This window comes from Hippoglossus hippoglossus, chromosome 19, assembly GCF_009819705.1.
Source record: "Hippoglossus hippoglossus isolate fHipHip1 chromosome 19, fHipHip1.pri, whole genome shotgun sequence".
NCBI lineage: Eukaryota > Metazoa > Chordata > Actinopteri > Pleuronectiformes > Pleuronectidae > Hippoglossus > Hippoglossus hippoglossus.
In genome coordinates, this window is record NC_047169.1 from 13272479 (window position 1) to 13293125 (window position 20647).

General features: G+C 43.7%; 1 protein-coding gene and 1 non-coding gene across 6 annotated transcripts in view; both read left to right on the top strand.

Moving 5' to 3' along the window:
• Positions 1-20202, top strand: part of rhbdf1b (rhomboid 5 homolog 1b (Drosophila)) — a 33545-nt gene extending 13343 nt beyond the window's left edge. Inside the window, exons 2-21 of one of the 5 annotated variants that reach the window (XM_034570592.1) lie at positions 4977-5118; positions 5213-5355; positions 5751-5897; positions 11366-11594; positions 12217-12423; positions 14281-14403; positions 15058-15200; positions 15315-15569; positions 15644-15755; positions 15859-15933; positions 16026-16187; positions 16490-16590; positions 16740-16803; positions 16983-17077; positions 17273-17348; positions 17687-17787; positions 18018-18171; positions 18910-19133; positions 19224-19408; positions 19571-20202. In XM_034570592.1, coding sequence (XP_034426483.1) covers positions 5005-5118; positions 5213-5355; positions 5751-5897; positions 11366-11594; positions 12217-12423; positions 14281-14403; positions 15058-15200; positions 15315-15569; positions 15644-15755; positions 15859-15933; positions 16026-16187; positions 16490-16590; positions 16740-16803; positions 16983-17077; positions 17273-17348; positions 17687-17787; positions 18018-18171; positions 18910-19133; positions 19224-19408; positions 19571-19584 — 2724 coding nt within the window. In that variant the 5' untranslated portion in view covers positions 4977-5004 and the 3' untranslated portion in view covers positions 19585-20202. Of the gene's footprint in view, positions 1-4976; positions 5119-5212; positions 5356-5750; positions 5898-7918; positions 8728-11365; positions 11595-12216; positions 12424-14280; positions 14404-15057; positions 15201-15314; positions 15570-15643; positions 15756-15858; positions 15934-16025; positions 16188-16489; positions 16591-16739; positions 16804-16982; positions 17078-17272; positions 17349-17686; positions 17788-18017; positions 18172-18909; positions 19134-19223; positions 19467-19557 lie in introns of those variants that run through there. The other 4 variants (XM_034570593.1, XM_034570594.1, XM_034570596.1 and 1 more) reach the window with 4 other exon arrangements.
• Positions 3679-3771, top strand: trnai-uau. Its single transcript is given in 2 exon segments — positions 3679-3716; positions 3736-3771. It is a non-coding gene; the product is annotated as a tRNA-Ile (tRNA).
• Positions 20203-20647: the final 445 nt, after the last annotated feature.

Genomic DNA, 20647 nt, shown 5'->3' on the forward strand with positions numbered 1-20647 from the left:
TGGGAGTTCAAGTTTCTAAAACACCGTTTGACGTTCTCAACTTTTACTGACATTTTCTTGCACAGTAGATGTAATTCTAAAGCAGTTTTCAGACACAAATTCCAGAAAATGTGCTGAAAAGGGGCTGGATATTTGCCGGACTTTGCATTTTACACATGAAGAAAGCAGCAGGAGATTGTCCGGGTCAGACACGTTCACAACTACAGGAAAATGTCTGGAATACTAAGGTTTTCAGCATATTGACACCAGCGTTGGCACTTTTCGCCAATTGGCATCTTTGTCTGCATCCTCTACGTGTATGTCTCCTCTTTTTCATTCTGAGATACATGTATTTGTATTCTTTTACTTTTTTTCACTTCTGCCTCCGTCACGTGTTAGAGACGTCACCAACACCCTCACTCACTAGCTGTGAAATTTTCAGACTTTCTCCCGCTGTATTCTCACATGGACTCACTTGGGCATTTTCCGGACATTTTACGAGGGCTCTGGCAATTTTTGAATAAAAAATGACATTGCTTCGATGTTAAAGCCCATCACTCCCAATCCGATGATTCTGAGATGACTGTAGCTTTCACTTCTTCTGCTCTGAGAAGTCATACGTGAGACACCACTTCCTGATGGGTGCTGATGACACGATCGCAGCCGTATCGCCGCCTGGTCAGTGGTCGGGTTGAGCCTCTGGGGCCTGACAGCAGGACGATGTCATGTGGTGTACGGCACAGGGATTACAGCCCCTAATCTGCCTGCCAACTCAACTCGAGAAAAAGCAAACGAGAGATCATGATCATGCACTGATAGAGGGATGCGGGAAACATGATGGAAATAAAAGAGGAGATTGTTTTTTGGACCGCACGGCATCGCTTCAGCCGTATGGAGGATTTTAAAAACCTGATGTGGGAGACTGATGAAATATTGTCAAGTGAGTTTTTATAAACTGAGTGTGTGTGTGTGTGTACAGGCTTTAATGTCCATATTCAAGCTTTGTTGTTACATCTCAGAGTGGCTGTGTACGTGTTGGCGTGCACACAAACTTGCAACGTGTACCGGCTCTGCAGAATAAGCAAAGGATGTGGTTGAAGATTGTTCTTGCTCTGGTTTCTATTTGCAGGGGTGTGTTTATCCTCTGTGCCCATAGGAGATCATGCAGGCTTCTCCACATGTGACCACAGAGAGACCGAAACACTGACATGGACACTCAAGTGCCAGTTACAGTTTTCTTAGCTGTGACTCAGAGTTTGAAGCTGCCGTGTGTAATATTTTTATGGAATTTATATGCAATCTTACAGATATTATAATGTTTTTCTTAGAAGAAGAAAGAATAAGTGTCTACAGTTTTACAGCTTTCGTTGCAGCTGTGTTAGACTGTACTTGTATTGCCATGCTCCCAATGACAATGTTGACATGTGGTTGTTAAACAGGTTTAGTGTTTATTTCATCCAACAGCCGTGGCTAGTGTGTGAAGAAGTGGAGCCGATGCTGGTGAGGATGTCATTTGTTGACATTTTGCTAATGTCTGGTCAATAACAAAATAATTTGACAAACTGAAATTTCGAAACTAAAGAAAAACTGAAGTTACTATAGTTGTTTCAAATTTATCAAATTTAAGATGTGCATGTCACACACAAGGTGGAGCTAAAGGACAAGTCAAGGGGCTACCCAAAGTCATACAATTCATCCTCTTGGCACCATGAAAAACTCCGTTGAATCCAGTGAAGAACCAAGTCATTTCAGGACAAAAACATTTACCCACATCAGAGCAGTAGTGTGAAACTCAGTAGATTACCAAAGGTAGAAGCTTCAATCTCTGGTGGACATGAACATCTGTGTAAATACTCTATGTGAATCTGTGAGTCTTTAGCTGTAAGTTTTTAAAGAATTAAATAGACAAACGTTTAATATATAATTACTATAATTACTTCACCAATCAGGAGTCTCACAGCTGAGCGCAGGTCAGTGGGGGAGTGAGGAGGGAGGACATGCGGCAGGGTAACACATTAGGGAACGTAGTGGAAACCTGACAGAAAGTATTAACCAAATTAACTGACATGAGCAAAATTAGGTTGGTGAGAGGTCATAAATGTCGCTTTTGATACATCTTCAGTTAATTGCTCAGCCCTATTTGACGTGTACACTTTTAGTGTGGCCCATGTCCAATCCACCAGCATGGAGGAGGCAGGGTTTAGGGCTTGAACTGCAGCCAGCCACCAGGTGGCGATCAATACACTTTGGATCACTTTTGAGGGGCTGTTACGTTGTCAACCTTTATTAATTAATGCTATAACTAATCCATCCTGAAGAAAACTGATCAAAACCAGAAATCTAAAATGATAAGATTAAAGTGATCCAGAGTGAAACTATAAATCTAATTTTAAGTTTTGCTCAGACATGCATCATGCATTACTAAATCTATTGCAGAGGATCCCCCCCCCCCCACAACATGTAAGTATGTGTCATGTCATATGTGTCAGCTTTGTTAAACTACATTGAAACACATGTAACTTCAGTAGCTGAGTAGTCTCACTCTTTATTTGCCTTACACCCACCTTTGACAAAGATCCACAAGTCCGCACCTGCTCTGTAGGCGCTGCCTTGCGGGAAATGTAGGACATCGCTTTTAAATAGACAAGTCAGTATGTGTGAGAGTGGAGGTACTTGAAACAAAACTACTATAATTTGAAAGACTCATTCCCTTTGGACAAGTGAGATAATCTAAAGGAGGATGTGGTACAGTGTTGGTGTGTGTGTGTGTGTGTGTGTGTGTGTGTGTGTGTGTGTGTGTGTGTGTGTGTGTGTGTGTGTGTGTGTGTGTGTGTGTGTGTGTGTTGGGGGGGGGGGGGAACTCAAGACTGCCAGCTGCCAGTGTTGAATGTCTCTCAGCTTGTTAGACGCGGCGTTGGCCAGAAGTCTGAGTATCGGCTCCAGGCCCACCTGTGATGGAACGGATTATTGTTCTGCTAATGGCTTTATGGCAGGAGAGGGAAGCCTGTAATTTTATTTGAAGCCATGAATCACAGAGTGAGTCACAGCTGAGAACGACAGGGAGCTCCTCGCTTGTGGTCGCTCAGTACATCTCGGCAGAGCCACAGGCAGATGTCCTATTATCCAGTAATAGTCGCTTCACTCCTGCTCATCGACTTCCCCTTGGCCAACACAACATATACACTACAACCTGACCAGCTTATCGTATGTTCTCAAACTCGGCAGATATTTTTTCACATGAAACTCGCCTGTGATCAGTCTGAATCTAACAGAAGTGAAAGTATATCTTATTTATTACAACTTGCAGTGACATGGTGAGGCATGGAAAACCCCTTTCACTCTCTGGGTTTCTTCCTGAACCCGTTAAACAGCAAACATAGGATGTGTGGCGGCTGTGGGTTTCTGTTCTGTTTCTTTGTGTGTATCTCAGTTGTCCGCGCTCTCTGTCTCTTAATAGACAGACCTTGCTGTTCTCAGACCTCTTATTCCTCTTTGAGAAGTGTGACTAAAACAATGTACTCGTTCTCAACAGCTAGTAATAGCATCCCTTTGGGTTGTGTCCGTCTGTGTTCATGAAGGGAAACCGAGGGTTTTGAGTACCACTTTACCTCTGAGGTTCACAGCACCATCTTGTGGTGTTAAAACAATATTGCATTCCTCCTCCTGACTAGACACTGCTGCATTGTGTCAGATACACAGGCTCCAGTGGCGCAATCGGTCAGCGCGCGGTACTTATAGACAGTAACCTGCAGAGTGATGCCGAGGTTGTGAGTTCGAGCCTCACCTGGAGCAGTGAAGTTTTAAACATGGCTGTGAATCGTAGAGCAAACTGTTATGCAGACGAATGAAAGACTGGAGCTGTTTAAACCATTCATCCATAAGAATCACAGCAAAACTCAGACATGTACTTTCGTAAGGGGACTTTTGGGCCTTGTTGTACACTACTGAGCACAATTCATGTATAAAATGGTTTTATATTCCTATTTATCTGAATTTCCTTGTGTGGTTGGAGAGTTTTCCAGATAGAATCAGAATCAGAATCAGAACCGGGGTTTGCAGGTAGGTTTACAACAACAGGGAATTTGCTGTGCTGTGTTTTGTGCAAGAACAAATATATATTTAAAAAAAAAAAAAACTCTAGAAAAGGGATTGTGCAATACGTTGTAAACTCAAGGAAAGGATTTTGCAATTTGGACGATACGATATTTACAATTAGAAGTATTGTAAAAGTATCTTTGTGTAGACGTGGCATTAGGATGTGTTAAATGAAAAAAACAAGCCATTCTAGACATATTCTTTCAATTGAATTTACCCATTATCTCTGATTATCCATAACACGTGGCCTCAAGCAGTTCAAGTCCCCCTCCATTGAAAATCAGGTTTTTAAACATATTAACAAGTCCACCTTGTGCCTTTTATATGATAAAATAACATTTTGAGAGAAAGAGTCAGTGCCATGCCTGAGTATTTCCAACATATAACCACATATACCTGACCCGAGCCCCGCCTGTCTTGTTCGGGTCTGGCTTCCTCACTCTTGCTCCTCCACTGCAGGTGGACTTTGACTGTGGGTTGAGGATGGGGGCAGAGGCGGTGCCCATATTAGCATATTCATAGATCCCAGGTACGAAATGAGGAAGGAAGGTGTAGAGTTATATTTAAGCCTTTTTTTAAAGCCGTGAGGTTAATTTTTTATGACCAACCTTTTGGATATGTAATTTTTAGGAGCAATGAAGAGTTTTACGGGCTGTGATAAGCTACTGGAGAGGGACTTTAATATATGCAGGCGTGTGTCTGCTCCCTCTTTATCGGTCTCGCCTCTGCACCATTGAGAGAAATGGATTATTTAATTAATGTCATTTTGCCCAGTGTCTGGAATTTCTCAACAGAGCTGCTCAGTTTTGGTTTCTGGCTTTTCACAGTCAGGATTTTTTTTACCACCACATGTCTGGGAATTGTCTGACAAACCTGTTGCTTTGTTTGTGTATGTTTTGCAGCTGGCAGGCGTAGGTAGAGGCAGCGAGCATGGATGAGCCGGGAAGCAGGAACAGCAGCCTGCAGAGGAAGAAGCCACCATGGCTCAAACTGGACATCCCCACCATCCAGCTCACACCAGATGACTCGTCCCCCCAACCACAGGTAAAAACAACAACAAATCTGTGGTTTAGAAGAGGAGAATTACCACCGACATCAGAAATGTAAGTGCGGCGGTCTGTGTCATTATCTGTGGTAGGTGTTGCAGCCAGTCAAGCGCCTGCGCAGTGTCAGCATGCCAGGGGAAAACCCTCAGACCTGCATCGCTGCCCTGGAGACTTCAAACAACTACCTCAGACCTCCTCTGCAGAGAAAGCCCTCCATCACACAGTCTATCAAGAGGTTAGGAGACACACACACACACACACACACACACACACACACACACACACACACACACACACACACACACACACACACACACACACACACACACACACACACACACACACACACACACACACACACACACAAAGAGAGACACATACACAAGGCTTTCTCTTCTTTCCTCTCTGCTGCTTTTGTACATCTGCCAATTTCCTATGATTTCTGCATGTCCTATCTATTCAATAATTGTCTGCATTCAATCTTTAACTAATTTAATCTGTGGTTTCCTTTCTGATTTAACACAAATTAATCTTTCACTATCTCTTTTTCCTCCCTTTTCTTTTATTTTCACTGTCTGTATTTCCACTGCCTCCCTGTCTCCTCCTCTTCTTGCTGCGATGTGTGTTAAGTGGGAAAAGGGTGCGCTTTGAGCGCGTCAACACGGTGCCCCCAAAGGGCCAGAGGAGCCCCAGGAGGGAGTCAACCGATCGAAGGCGGTCCTGCATCCCCAAAATACTGACCCGACGGCGTTCATCTATACCCAAACAGATCATCAGGTACAGGAGAGGTGGAGGAGGTTGAGGGGGGTTTGCTTCTGCGCTGAAATTTCTATCTTAAAAAGTGTGTTCTCCTTTAATTCAACGCTCTGAATGAAACTGTCCACAATTTAATTTCTGTGTAAACATTTCCAACCTTAAAGGTACTTCAGGGGAGGAAAACACATCAAATTTGATATATTCCAGCTTTTACAATGACAGAACAATATATTAAGAAAAGCACTGAGCATCTAAAAATGTAAACAGAAAGAATGTTAACTATAAAACCGTTATCTGCGTTATTTGGAGTACTTGACTGAAAATTAAATTAAATTCATTAAATTAAAGTGATATTTGTTTAGCACCAAAGATCAAAAAGTTTAGCACCAAAGTTAGAGACTAGCTGGTGAACATATTGATGCATGAATTCAGGTATTAAATAGCCACATACCTCGGGAGTAGGTGGAGACCAAAACTGAGCCAAAGTATAGAATGTTGGACTGAAAATCACCAGGTGGCCAGAAACACATCATGAAATGTAGGCTAATGTGGCTCCTTTAACTCTTAAGGCTCATTTATGCTGCCATTACGTAGAGAAAAGAGATACGACTGTTTCACATACTTACATGTGTTGATTAGTAATACATCCACTAGAGGGCAGCGCAGAGTTGAGAGTTTCTCACGACAATAAACATCTTAAGAAAGAGACAAAAAAGGCCATGTAAATGTGCAAAGCAACACATTAAAGATGCCTGTAGTTTCTTACCAGCTCACAAGGTCTCTCCTCAAAAAGTTCCGTCATCACTAAAATTTCTCACTCGTGTCTTATTTTTGTCACTCTTGAGGCTAAGCTGCCCCCCACTATTTCCGGTGGTACTACTTTGTCTGTTTCGGCAATGTCCCAAACTTTCAGAAGACGTGCACAAATACGGATGAAATTAATGCAGAGTACGGACAGAAGGCTCCGTCCATTTCCATACCCATAGCTTACATTGAGCATAAATGAGCCTTTATGTTGGCAAAGGGGCAACTCTGAGCAAACAAGTTCGCCGAATTAACTTTAACATATTAATGTTGTGTTTACATTTTTCCCCCTTTTGTATTGAGTGAGTTTTTTGCACTCAGAATACACCCTGTCGCTCTCTCCTGTCTTTGTGCACCAGCTCTGAACGCTTTGAAAAGAGTCACATGAAGAATGCACACAAGCGGCATATCAGTGTCAGTCCAGGTGACACACAGCACCACATGCTCTGAGGCGGACAAAATAACACAATTACTCACACAGACCGTTTATGTACCTCACAGAGCATGTGGGCCACATCAAAGCGGCACCTCGCTCCACGTTTAATTGTAGATGTTTGAACGCGGGGCCAAGACTAAAACCTGGAGACACTGTCCTCAAAGGAGCGCTTTCACGTCTTAAACTTTATCATGCGGAGGTTTATTATCCTTGTATGTGAGAGAGCGGGAGACTGAATGCGTTTGATGTTTGTGGCAGAATTAATAGGATCGAGGGGAGGTTTTGTGTTCCCGGAGGTTAGCTGCGATACCTCCTCAGAGGAGGAGTTTGTAAATACAGGATAAATCTTAGACTGTTCAAACAAAGTGTTAGTCAGTGTGTGATTTGCTACAAACTGCTGACTTGTAGTGTGACAGGGAGGGCGCTGGGGTCCTTGTTCATGCTGAGGACAACAGGAAATCTTTTTATGAGTCATGCTAAGGAGCCATTAAATCTGACAGAGTTGGACTCACAGTAATTAATCTCAGTCACAGTGATACTCGTTATGTTAGATAAAGTTCACACAGTTAACTGGAAATTCTGTTGACTCCCGCCCCACAAATATCTGCGCTGCAGAGAAGCTGTGGTTCTCACTGTGGGCTGTGTCTTGGAGGAGCTAACTCTTTGTAGTATCCCTGCTCCATCGTGTGTGTGTGTGTTTGTGTGCGTGTGTGTGCGTGTGGGTCATGTTCGGGCATGTCCCATTGCCCTTCCTCCTCCATCCCTCCTTCCTACTAATGTGCATGTGTGTATGTTCCATCTTTCTTCTCTCCCTCCCTTTAATCTCCCATTTCCTGTGGAGTGCTGGTATGTTAGAGGGAGAACTGGTGTTTACACTCACACACACACACCCTCACACATACAGTAAAGCAAGGCAGAAAGAGAGAGAGAGAGAGAGAGAGAAGGACCTCACTGGAGGATCTGGATGGGAGGATATTCAGTTTGACAAGGAGCAGAGCCGCTGTCTTCTTCGCCCAGTGGGTCACATCCTTTTTACGCAAGCTCTCGAGGATGGATGCTGGAAGGTCGGCCAGATTCTGACACATTTACACACTCGCTCTCACATACACAGTCTTATGGAAACTTCTGTTGTGCGCTGGTGACACGGGGTCACAGAATTTAAGATCCTCCCTCTCATTGTGCGCCAAATGAGCGGCTCCAGCTGCTGGTGGAAGTCCTCTGCGGATCTCCTTCACATCAGGACTCTCACTGCCTCGACCAAGGAGATCAGCGCCAGCCTTCATCAAACTTTTCATTACTCGGCCGCTCACTGAGCAGGACAGGAGAGTCTATGCCGAGTCTGGACATGTGGTAATCATCCTGTCTTTGCGTAACAGCAAGTGTAACAAGGTACCGCTGGCCTGGATATGAGGAAATCCCCTTATGGAACATTTGATGTGTGATCTGCGGAGGATCAATTGGCGTCCAGAGGATCAGGGTTTACCTCAGGTCAGGGGGTAAGCGGGGACAGTATGTCAGGGATCCTGGTGATGGAGGCGACACAGCTCCACAGTCCCAGCTCCCCTCAGGTATGACCCAGACCCTGACCCCCTCCTGGAGCTCTCTGGACAGGTGGGTGTGCTCTACTTTTGTTCAACCAGAGAGGAAGATAATGAGGTAACAGTGAGACAGGTTGACCAGCTGCTGGCTGTGTTTAACACACTGATATGAGAGTGGTATCAGTCTTCTCACTGAACTCTCAGCAGGAGAGTGAATTTCCCAAAATGTCTAATAGGGTTGGGTGATAAGGCCAAAAATTCAAAATGTTCATATCAGTTGACACGAGAAAATGTTTTATTATTATTTTCTTTATGTATAAAGACAGATATCTTTCTCCTTAGGTTTCAAACTCTTCTCTATGAGCAGAGAATGACAACATGTTTTACCACCTCTGTGTGCTCACACAATGCATAAGCATTACATTGATATAAAGATAATGATGTGATAATTATTATGATTTTATCGCCCTATTCTCTAACTATTCTTTTAAGTGAAAGTTTTAAATTTTACTCAAGTAAAAGTAGATATCAGTATTAGCAGCAAAATTGTACTTAAAAACTGGAAAGTGAGTAGTGAAGTAGTGTATGAATAATAAAAAAAGTTGGAAAATGTCCCCACAAGTTTTTTGTAAAGATAAATTACTGTTTCTTCAATAATGGACAGGTAACAGATTATAGTTGATTTACTTTCATTGAATGGCAAATTTTGAATAGATCTGATCTTTAAGTAGTGAAGGAAAAATTGATTTATCCATTCACAAATACACTTTATTATCCAAGCCTTTATTTACTTCCCTCAAGGAGGTCATGTTTTCGCCTGTGTTTTGGTGCGGATCCAGATCCGCTGGCACATCCAGGGATTTCTTTCACTAACATGGGGAGATCGGGCATTTTTCAACATGTTCCTTGCTTTCTCAGAGAAAAATTAATTGATCTCTATAAAAAAACAATCAGACATGTCTAGGGGATTGATATTCATGAATGTGTCTGTGATTAAATCTGGAGCCAGTGAATTTTAAGTGTGGTTTCTTCGGGGGACTGTGGCGGAGGCATGCGCTCTACTGAGTGCCACTCTTGTTCTGTTTGTTCAGTGGTACCATTTGTTTACAAGAGTTGCCCCTTGACTTTTCTCCCTGATGAATTTCAAACCTCTAATTACGGTAGATTTCTACAGCCTTACCTGGAGGATATAGCTAATTCAAGTGGGCTAATGTCGCTTTAATCTGCAGAGGATTCGTGTGGTTGTGAAGTGGCTGTGAATATTTCATTTGGGGTTTTGTGTGGATAAATATGACGTGCATGCTTGTGGGTGCATATGCCCTTTTTCCCAAACCTGTCTTCTTTCTGGGACATTTTTCTCTGGAAGGACGACAGTCATGGCCACGCCGCCCCCTCCCTGCCCCGGCACAGCCTTAAAAGGCTTCTCCAGCTGGCCTCTGTCTTCACGATGAGCACTGAGTGTTTATTAGAGTGTCCTGCTCTCCAAACAGTTTCCCTGCCGTGGCCTCCTCCTCCACTTCCACGCTGCCTGGTCCAGGGGAAAAAAAGGGACCAGGATGCAAACAATGAATGAGAATTTCAATGAGAAACACACAACATACACAGAGACAGCCATGACAGGTCAACTACTGCAGCATCTGCTTCTTTACTGCTGAACGAGCAGAGGGCAGTAGGTTGTGTTACGAAACATGACGGTGTTCAAGAGAGAGACAATACGAGAAGGGAGCTAAACTCACGGGGATTTCCTTGTCTGAGATGTAGACGATGTTACGTGAGAGACCGTTCTCTAATCGACCGATCTAATCCTGACCCATATCGCGTCCCGACTCCTCATTATAATCTCTGCATCTGCAAAGTTTAAGCTGATTTGTGCTTTTGAAATAGTTTTTTTCTTCTTTGTGCTGCTTCAATTGCAGTGGAAACAAGGATATAGGGATCACGGCTATAGTGATTAACCGTTTATATGGATCAAAAAGCTTGGGACAGAATCTATACAAATGCAGTTTGGAAATTTTGGTTATAGTAATCAAGTAGTCCGCTTACAGTGTTCATTTAGGGTCTTTTCATACATGTTTGGTGTCTCTATCTGTTGTGCTGCACACTGCCAACCGAGTTGAGCCAAACCGAGCGCGTCCCACCATCTCCTCTGCTCTTCCATGTTGTTTTTACCCAGTCTGAGTTTACACGTGTCCGATGACGAGTGAGTGTGTCAGTGTGTGTCAGTGCGAAAGAGCGGGAAAGAGAGGGAGCCGAGTCAGGAAGAGCTGAATTCGGAATGTGCAGCGTGTGTGTGTTTGTGTGTGTGTGTGCGTGCGTGTGTGCGTGCGTGCGTGCGTGCGTGCGTGCGTGCGTGTGTTTGTGTGTGTGTGTTACCTTTCCTTCAAGCTCTGGGTTATAGTAATCAACTGCTTATAGTGATCAATTTGGCCAGGACAAATGTGATCACTGTATTTCTATTATTATTATTCAACAACCAGCTGCAGTCAGTCAAATAAGGAGCATTTTTTTCTGCTAATGGGATTCAATCCATCAAAGACTATTCAGCATTTGACTCGATTAAATCAAATAATAGTCTTCTACACAAATATGAAATGACAGTTTTAATTGATAACTCTACCTGTTGATTGCGTTCTGCCACATGTCCACTTTCTCATTATTCTGACCCCTGCAGATTTCACATATTTACTAACAGGATTCCATCCTCTCCGCAGGGGTACGGCCGACTGGTTTGGCGTGAGCAAAGACAGCGACAGCACCCAGCGATGGAGGAGGAAGAGCCTGCAACACTGCAGCCATCTGTACGGAGGCCTGAAGCCTCAGGTGATGAGGGAAATGGAGCTCCACAGCCAGGACAACCTCTCCCTGGCCAGCACTGAGACCCCTCCTCCCCTCTACCTCCCTCCCCTCCACCCCAGTCACCACCACTATGGCATGCAGAGGGTAGGCCAGCGCCTTGGGGGAATAAATGGGACAATTCACTTCTTTCACTTCGCTTCTTTCACTCTCGAGATTTATGGCGCTCGCTTTACCTCTTCGCTCTGTCATCTTGCCTAGGGTTCGATTGATGGATCTTTAGTGACTAGTATGTGAAGTTATTGTTTTTGTGAACATACCTTTGAATGTAATCTTAATATTACAAGGTTTGCAAGGGGTCTTAAAAAGCCTCAAATTTGATAACCTAATTTTAGAAATAGTTTGTAAAGTCTCGAACCCGAACCCCAACCCTAAGTGAGTTGTGTTGACATGAGTCTCTCAAAGCTCAGGTTTTAACTATTACTTCTGTTTAAGATGATATCATGCCAACACAGGCCGCTAAATACTTAACAACCCCCAATTTTGCCTGTTTTAATGCGACATGCTATTGTCAATAATTTAATCAACAAACATTAATGCTATTACCAAGTGTTGAAAGGCCAAATAACCTGACTGAAAAAGCTGCTTCACCCAATACATCGATCTAACCCTAGTTTAGATGTGTGTGTTATGTGCATCATTCCTACTGTCCACTGTTCTTACGCTATACGTTTACTGTTGTATATGTGGCTCGCCTGTGTGTGTGCAGATCGTAGACCCCCTGGCCCGGGGTCGTGCCTTCCGCATGGTGGAGGAGGTGGACGGCTTCAGTGTCCCACAAACTCCCCTCACACCTGGCACCGCCTCCCTCTGCTCCTTCTCGAGCTCCCGCTCCGCCCTCAACCGGCTGCCGCGAAGACGCAAACGGGACTCTGTTGCTGTCATGAGTCTCAAAGCTGCTGCAGCACTTATGAAGGTGTTTTCTTTTTTTTTTCTTACTAAAGAATTTATTTTGAAAAAAAAAAAACTATATCGCTCAATGTTCTTTGCTTTGCCAAATCTGTGCTTCAGACTCATCCAAGCTGCTGTCAACCCCCAGTTTACCTGAAATCCAAACTACCTGTTAATGCATAGGAACAGGTATTACTTCCATTATTGGCTCACAGCAGTACATCCAGTCTATCAAAGGAGACTGGGCTCAGAATATATGAAAACATTCACACATTAACTAGAAGGGCACTCAGAGAGCACATGCTGTACCTCCACCAAGGATGATTGGCCAATTCATCACCGTATTACTTATTGAGTTACATAGTACATGTACACAGAAATGTAAACTGTTCACATTTAACACATTTGTGACACAGCTGAAAGGAATATTTGTTACCGTACAGCAACTTGAGTAAAGATCAACTCCTAAAAATAGGAGCAAAAATTTGGATCATTATCTGGATCGACACCAAATTTCCCCCGTTCATATATATTAACAATATATATTATTTTTTAATAAAGATCTCTGAATTATTTCTTGACAAAAAAAAACCTTATCTCACATAGGAAATCCTGGATTCGCCTCCTGATCTGTGCCAAAATTATAATTTTTCAGTTCTTTGTGACACATCTTTAAAAGACCAATACGATAGTACAACTGTAGTTTACACAGTTACACAGTACAATACACAGAGCTTCCATGCACACACACATACTCACACATTTAATCTCCATCATTTTATGTTTTTGTGAAGCGATTCTTGGAAAAACTCCCTCTATTATATTTTCGACTCATCCTGGTCTCCCGCACATGAATGGACGGGATTCATCTCTGAGATAATCTGTGTATTTATGCGTGTGTGTATTTAAGCGTGTGTGTCGGCATGTTATGTAAAACCAGAGATCCACTGCCGTGTTGTGGATTAAACTCTTTACAGTAATGTGCAGATGACGCTCTGTGGCTCCCTGGCTGCAGATCTACACTCATAAAGGGTGTGTTGAGCGCAGAGAGGAGGAGGGGGGGGGCTCACTAGCAGATGGTCCATGGGGATACACAGCGAATGCTCAGATATCTGCTGGATTGTGGTCAGAATATTCCAGAAGTGCAGAGCTAATCCAGCGACACACGGGCGGTCACTGCTGCTTAGTCATTAACTAAGAGCCACACACCACCGGGGATTCCTCCAGATAAACTGTCAGGATCAGGGAACACTATCCTCTTCAATACCACTGCTGAGAGCACTGGCTAAAATCCTATTGACTTTGGTCTCATGTGCTAACAGCAGTAAAATCCCCGTGTAAATTGCTGTCACAGCGAAATACTCGTGTGAAAATGCAACACGTGTCACCTTTTTACATATTTTCAGTCCAGTACAGAGAATATCACTATACATCAGTCTGATGTCAGTAGATGATGATGTTTGTGTGTGTATTTCAACCAGGAGAGACTTCATTTGAAAAATGAACAGAATTTTACTGCTGTGCACAACAAGAGTGATGCCTTAAGGTGCTTAGACTCCCATGTAGTCTTGGTTACAAGGGGTTTGAGACCCTGGTCCAGACCCTGATGGTGGTTGTGATGGGATGTAGAGATGCTGCAGATCTAAATGAGATGATGTCTGGATATGTAGAGTGAAGGTGATCACGCAGGAGGAGGGTCACAGCGAATCACTGAAATGACAGCTGACAATGAGAGGAACAAGAACAGATTTGAGTTTATACAGAAACAACATAATTGTCTAATTGAGATTTTGTCAAAATCCTATTGGATCACTGAAACCTGATTAGAAGTGACGAGAAGAGTGAGAGAGAATTGTAGCTTAGCTTCTTTTCTGTTCATCAGGGCCGGACGTTAGGAGACGGCACCGCCGGGCGACAACGACGACGGAGTTTCATGCCTCCTAGTTTCTATGAAGAAGACACTGTGGACCTTTCTGATGATCTGGACACTTCCTTCTTCACCAGAGTGAGCAGTCCACACACATCCACACACTATCAGTAGCTGGTCTTCATGTCCTACAGCCGGGAGTAGCTCGGCTGTAGCTTTGTTGTAGAAGAGGCTTTCGTCTCTTATGTGGTTTTTACCGTCAAAAGACATCATTATAAGCACCTGCAAGTTTTTTAAAGCTTGCTTTTTTGTAGTTTGACCACAAGTGGGCAGTATAGAGTGATGTGCAATGTTCTCTGATGTCTTCTCTCCATCTGTACACTCACCAAACCTGTGTAGAAGAATATTTGCTTGTGCATTCGTCTTGCCTGTAAATCTCATCATCATCTTCTGTCATTTGATCTGTGATAAAATGTGCATACAATTTTTTTTAAACTCACATCAAAGTTGTTTCTTCAGCTAAAAGAAAGAGAAACATTCACATCCAACCACTTGATGTTTTGATTCCATGCACTCTCTTATGGTCTGAGCATATGTTGCTATTTGTGCTGTGGATTTATCAAGTTCAAGTTCCCAGTTAATTTATGTCATTCCAGCCATGTCTGTAAAACATAGAGTGGAAGGAAATTGTGTTTCTCAGGACCAGTGTGCACATACAGTTAAAAGACCATTTCTATTGGCTCTTGCTGTGCCAGCTTTGAAGACCCTCTCACTCAGTTCCGATCTTTGCAGGACGGTCTGCATGATGAGCTGTCCAGTTATGCAGATGAGGTTTTCGAATCACCGTCAGAGGCTGACCTCAAATATCTGGATGAGAGCGAGCTCACAGGAAGTGCCCTGGATAAGAATGAGCTGGAGAGGAGTCACCTCATGCTGTGAGTTTATATGTCTTTACAAAGTTCTTCATATGCACACATGAGCCTCTTGTATGCCAAACATTTTCCAGCATTGAAAAATTGTTTCCTCTGCATCCCTCTTCCTGGATCCAGGCCTTTGGAGCGAGGATGGCGCAAAGCGAAAGACGTCTCTCTGGTCCAGCCCAAAATGCGTCTGAAACAGGAGGTGGTAAGTGTCAACAGCCAACAGCCGCGCGGACAACGGATCGTGGTTCCGGTTAAGAAGCTGTTTGCCCGAGAGAAGAGGCCGTACGGGCTCGGCATGGTGGGCCGTCTCACAAACCGGACGTACCGCAAGCGCATTGACAGCTTTATCAAGAGGCAGATTGAAGACATGGATGATCACAGGTGATGTAGCTGCTGGTTCTACTTCTACTTAGTCCAGGAAATGGAGCCTGACAAACTCTTTCCATCCTCTCCAGGCCTTTCTTTACCTACTGGATCACATTCGTCCACTTGCTCATCACCATTCTGGCTGTGACTATCTACGGCATCGCCCCTGTGGGCTTCTCACAACATGAAACTGTTGATTCTGTAAGTGCAGCTAACAGATTAGCTTTAGAATCATTTCTCTGTGAGTTTGTGTTGAATTTCCTCTAGAAATGGACGACTGTGTAACATAAGTAACTTTTTTCAGGTGTTGAGGAACAAAGGAGTTTATGAAAGTGTGAAGTTTGTGCAACAAGAAAACTTCTGGGTGGGACCGAGCTCAGTGAGTATTTTCTATTTTGTATTCTTGTATTTGCCAACTTAATTGGTCTGAACTCTGCTGAGTACTGTAATGTCTCCCCCTGCTGCCTGCAGGAGGCGCTGATCCACCTGGGAGCCAAGTTTTCCCCGTGCATGCGTCGGGACCAAGAGATCCAGATACTGATGCAGGAAAAGAGAGCGAGAGAGAGAGAGTCTGGCTGCTGCGTGAGGAACGACCGCTCCGGCTGCCTGCAGACGTTACAGGAGGAGTGTTCGGTCAGCAAAACACGATTTTTAAAGTCAAAAGACTTGACTGACTGTTTCAAGCCCTTTACGTTGGGTAGAACTCAAGCTGTCTTAAATCTGTCTGGGAGGAAATTGTGTTACAGCCCATCATAAAAGATGCATTTAACATTTAACAGTACAGTAGCAGGTTAAAATGCCTCGTAGAGCACTGAATCAGCACAGAATCAGTTCTTGTTGCAGCATTTACCTGAATGAGCCACTGCCCAAAGTAACGTGTGCAGTTTACTGTTTATAATCTTTTTTAACATGCCTCTGTCCGTGCTCTACTGCAGAGCACCCTGGCAGTGTGGGTGAAGTGGCCTCAGCACCCGAGTGCTCCCTATCTGAAGGGTGAGCTTCGCCAGCATGGTGCAGTCTGCCACCAGGACCCCAGGTGATTAAATAAATACTCTCTGTTTGGATGATCATATATTGATATTATACAACAGGTTTTCATTACTACTTAGTGTTTGGACTCAGTCGATCTATTAAATAACAGAAATATTCACTCTTTCTTGTAACTGTTTTACTGTTATTTGATAGAATTTGTCTGGAGCCAGCCTCAGTTTCACCTCATGAGTGGCCTGATGACATCACCAAGTGGCCAGTGAGTGCAATTACATTCATAAATAAGAGAATGTGTGTGGTGTGGTGATAAGGGATAAGGGATAAGGGATCACAGGCTAATGTCCAGTAATCCAGTCAATCCATGTCCTGTCCCTGAATCTAATTTTGATATTATATTTATATAAGGAATTGAACTTTTCCTTTGTTTACGATCTGTAGGTTTGCACAACGTACAACTCTGGGAATCACACCAACCTCCCCCACATAGACTGCACCATCACAGGCCGGCCCTGCTGCATCGGAACCAAAGGACGGTACGGAGCAATGTCACTGTGGCTCTGAGCCTTTATCATTGATCTGTTTCGCATGTGCACCACAATCATCTCCCTCTATTTTGGCTACTTTCATGATTAATTTTCGCACCATGTGTTCTCACCTCTTTATGATATCTGAATTTTCTTTTCTCTATGAACTGTCACTGATGAAGCTAATGAAGTGTTGTGTTGTAGGTGTGAAATCACTTCCAGAGAGTATTGTGACTTTATGCACGGCTACTTCCATGGAGAGGCTACTCTCTGCTCACAGGTGGGACAAACAGATTACAGTAGAATTTATAAATATATTTATAACCATTTATTTTCCTCTAACAAAATTTATATTTTTTGCTAATTCCAGTCAGTTTTGCAGAGGGTATCTTTGATGTATAGATCCATGTAAAACAATGCAGCTGAAGCGTGGACTCACGACCTACGTATTGCTCTGCAGGTCATTGACTTATGTGCAGACTGATTGCACCACTGCATTTAGTTTGTAGTGAATTAAAGGACTTTGGACTTAATTCAACACTTTCATTTTCCTCCACAGGGTGGCAGTGGATCTCCACCTCTGACTGTGTTTCTCCTGACTCTCTCTTTCTCCTCCAGGTGGCGTGTATGGATGATGTGTGTGGTTTGCTGCCTTTTCTCAACCCAGAGATCCCAGACCAGTTTTCCCGACTCTGGCTGTCTCTCTTTCTTCACGCAGGGTGACTTAATCCCTCCCTTTATTGTTCATCTCAGAATAAACCCCAGTTTATATGATGATATGATTTGTTGAAAATGTGAAATACTGGGGGCACCTGCCAATGTCTCTGTCCCTTTTATGCTAGCTGTCCTCTTGATAAAGGCAAAAAGCCCCCAAAATAATAGAATAAGAAATATCAATTGCATTGTCAACTTTAAAAATAACTTGCTGGCTGTGTGTGTGTGTGTGTAGGATCCTGCACTGCCTGGTGTCAGTGTTGTTCCAGATGACCCTCCTGAGGGACATAGAGAAGCTGGCTGGCTGGCTGAGAATCTCCATCATCTACATGCTCAGTGGCATCACTGGAAACTTGGCCTCAGCCATCTTCCTGCCTTACAGAGCGGAGGTACATATATACCTCGGTATATACACAGTGTAGAGACAGGAAATTATGTGCATTGTGAGAATATGTGTAGTGAATGGATTGCACATGAACCATTGATATTGCACAGACAGAATGAATATTGCACAGTGAAGAGGGTCAAACCAGAGTGTAGTCCATGATGGGTGAGTGTAGTTCTACTGGGAGCAGATCTGGTTGTACAGTCTTACAGCTGCAGGAAGGTACGACCAGCGATACCTCTGCCCAGTGCTGTGATTGTGTCCTGCGGGGGGGTGGGACTGCTTGTCCACCATCCTCCTCTGTCCAACCACCTCCACTGGGTCAGGCGGGTGTCCCAGTCTATCCCTGTCAGCAGTTGAAATGCTGCTGCCCCAGCAGACCACCAAAGAAGAGCCATTGTGGTCTGTGCGGGGAAACCCCATTGGATTTCGAGTCCAACGCCTTAACCTCTCGGCCACCGTGACATATATGTATTTATTTAATATACAGTTTTTACTGCAGACTGTTATGATGGGTAGAGGTAGGTTATCTAATCTAGATTTAATTAGACATTTTAGTTTCCTGTTGAACATTCAAAAGTTGCACAGAAGACAAAAGCAGACAAGAAAATCAGATCAGATAAACTAGTCCCTGAACACCAGAGGTCTGGGTTCAGGGACTAGTTTATCTGATGACCTGAGAAACACAGATTTCATTTAGTGGATGTGTGTAACATCTCCGTCTCCCCTGTGTTCACCTCAGGTGGGTCCGGCCGGCAGCCAGTTCGGTATCCTGGCCTGTCTGTTCGTGGAGCTGTTTCAGAGCTGGCAGATCCTCGAGCGACCCTGGTGGGCGTTTGCCAAGCTGGTGGCCATCTCAGTCTTCTTCTTCTCCTTCGGTTTGCTGCCGTGGATCGACAACTTTGCGCACATCTGCGGCTTCATATCGGGATTCTTCCTGTCCTTCGCCTTCCTGCCGTACATCAGGTAGGTGAAGGAAAGGGAAGAACTTCTTTAACTTGCTCTTTTACCTTCATTATGTGATGAATATTGCTCTCTGGTTTTTTTTCCCTCCAGTTTTGGGCCTTCTGACATGTACCGCAAACGGGTCCAGATCTGCATCTTCCTGCTGGTCTTCTTCGCCCTGCTCGCCGCCTTGGCCGTTCTCTTCTACGTCTACCCCGTCAAGTGCGACTGGTGCGAGTACCTCACCTGCATCCCCATCACTGACAAGTTCTGCGAGAAGTACGACCTGAACGCCCACCTCCTCTGAACCACACGTGTGGTTTGCAAGTGACTGAGCAGGAACATTTCTCCTGGAATAACGACCATCAGTTCAGGATTATATGTGGAGGTATCAATTCTAAACGTATTTGTTTTACAGTTTCGAAAGATACAACAGATCCACCAATAATAAAACCTGTGCATGAAAGCCTGAGTAGAAATATTCATGTACATGGGAGAAAAACAGGACTGAAAAGGACTAACGGTTTATTAATGTGTGACTGATCTCTAGCTGGGCTAATCACTGACCAGTCACACATGGAGAGGGGAGGGGGGGTTGCCAAATGATTTACCTCTCTACGGGACTCAACAGCACCCCTCAGTGGCCAAAAGGAACCTCACACCCTGCCGTCTTCTGCAGAGGAGGAGCTGAGGAGATTTGTTTTGTACTTTGTTTTACTGTTTAACAGTTTAATTCTTAGAGTTAAAACTCGCCAGGAAATGTGACTCTAACTGTGCCTTATTGACACACAACCACACACACACACACACACACACACATTGTTTTGTGCCATGTGTCAGTTTGTGTCAGCGGTTTCTGGCATTACAGGTCGTTATTAATTTAGCTTTGTCTAAACAGTTTTTCCGTATCTGACAAAATCATTTAAAATATGTGTTGACACAGCCTTTAATGCACTTCTGTCACAGACGGATTGTTTTTTTATATTCACCCTGTGTCTCAATAGCCAGTGCAGAGGGGAATTTATGTTGTTTGTTTTTTAAATTGAAAGTGGTTGCGTTTTAGCTACCTGACAATAAAGACAACAAGACACAGACTGCGGCTCATTTCTGTTTGAGAGTGTGTTACCTATATGTCATCACTGCTCCAGGTGATGCTTGAGCCTCAGCATCACTCTGCAGGTGACTGTATATTATCAGTACAACACACTGCCTGACTGTGTCACTGGAGCCTGTAAACCACTCACTACACCAGAATATTGCAAGAAAGGTACAATTTTCCAGTTGTCTATTTGGTTAATCTCCACCTTGTGAAATTCTAGAGGGATTATAATTCAGAAAACTATTTTAAATGGGATTAGGTTAGATGTGATGAATGAATATGATGTGGTACCAGTATTCAACTCATTTGGGATTACCAGTTTTACAGTGACACAGACTCAAGGAGGTCTGAGCAGTGACTGTGAATCACTTCTTTAATACCTATTCGGTTTAAAGAATATATATCGTTAAAATCCAAAATAAAGAACCAAAACGAA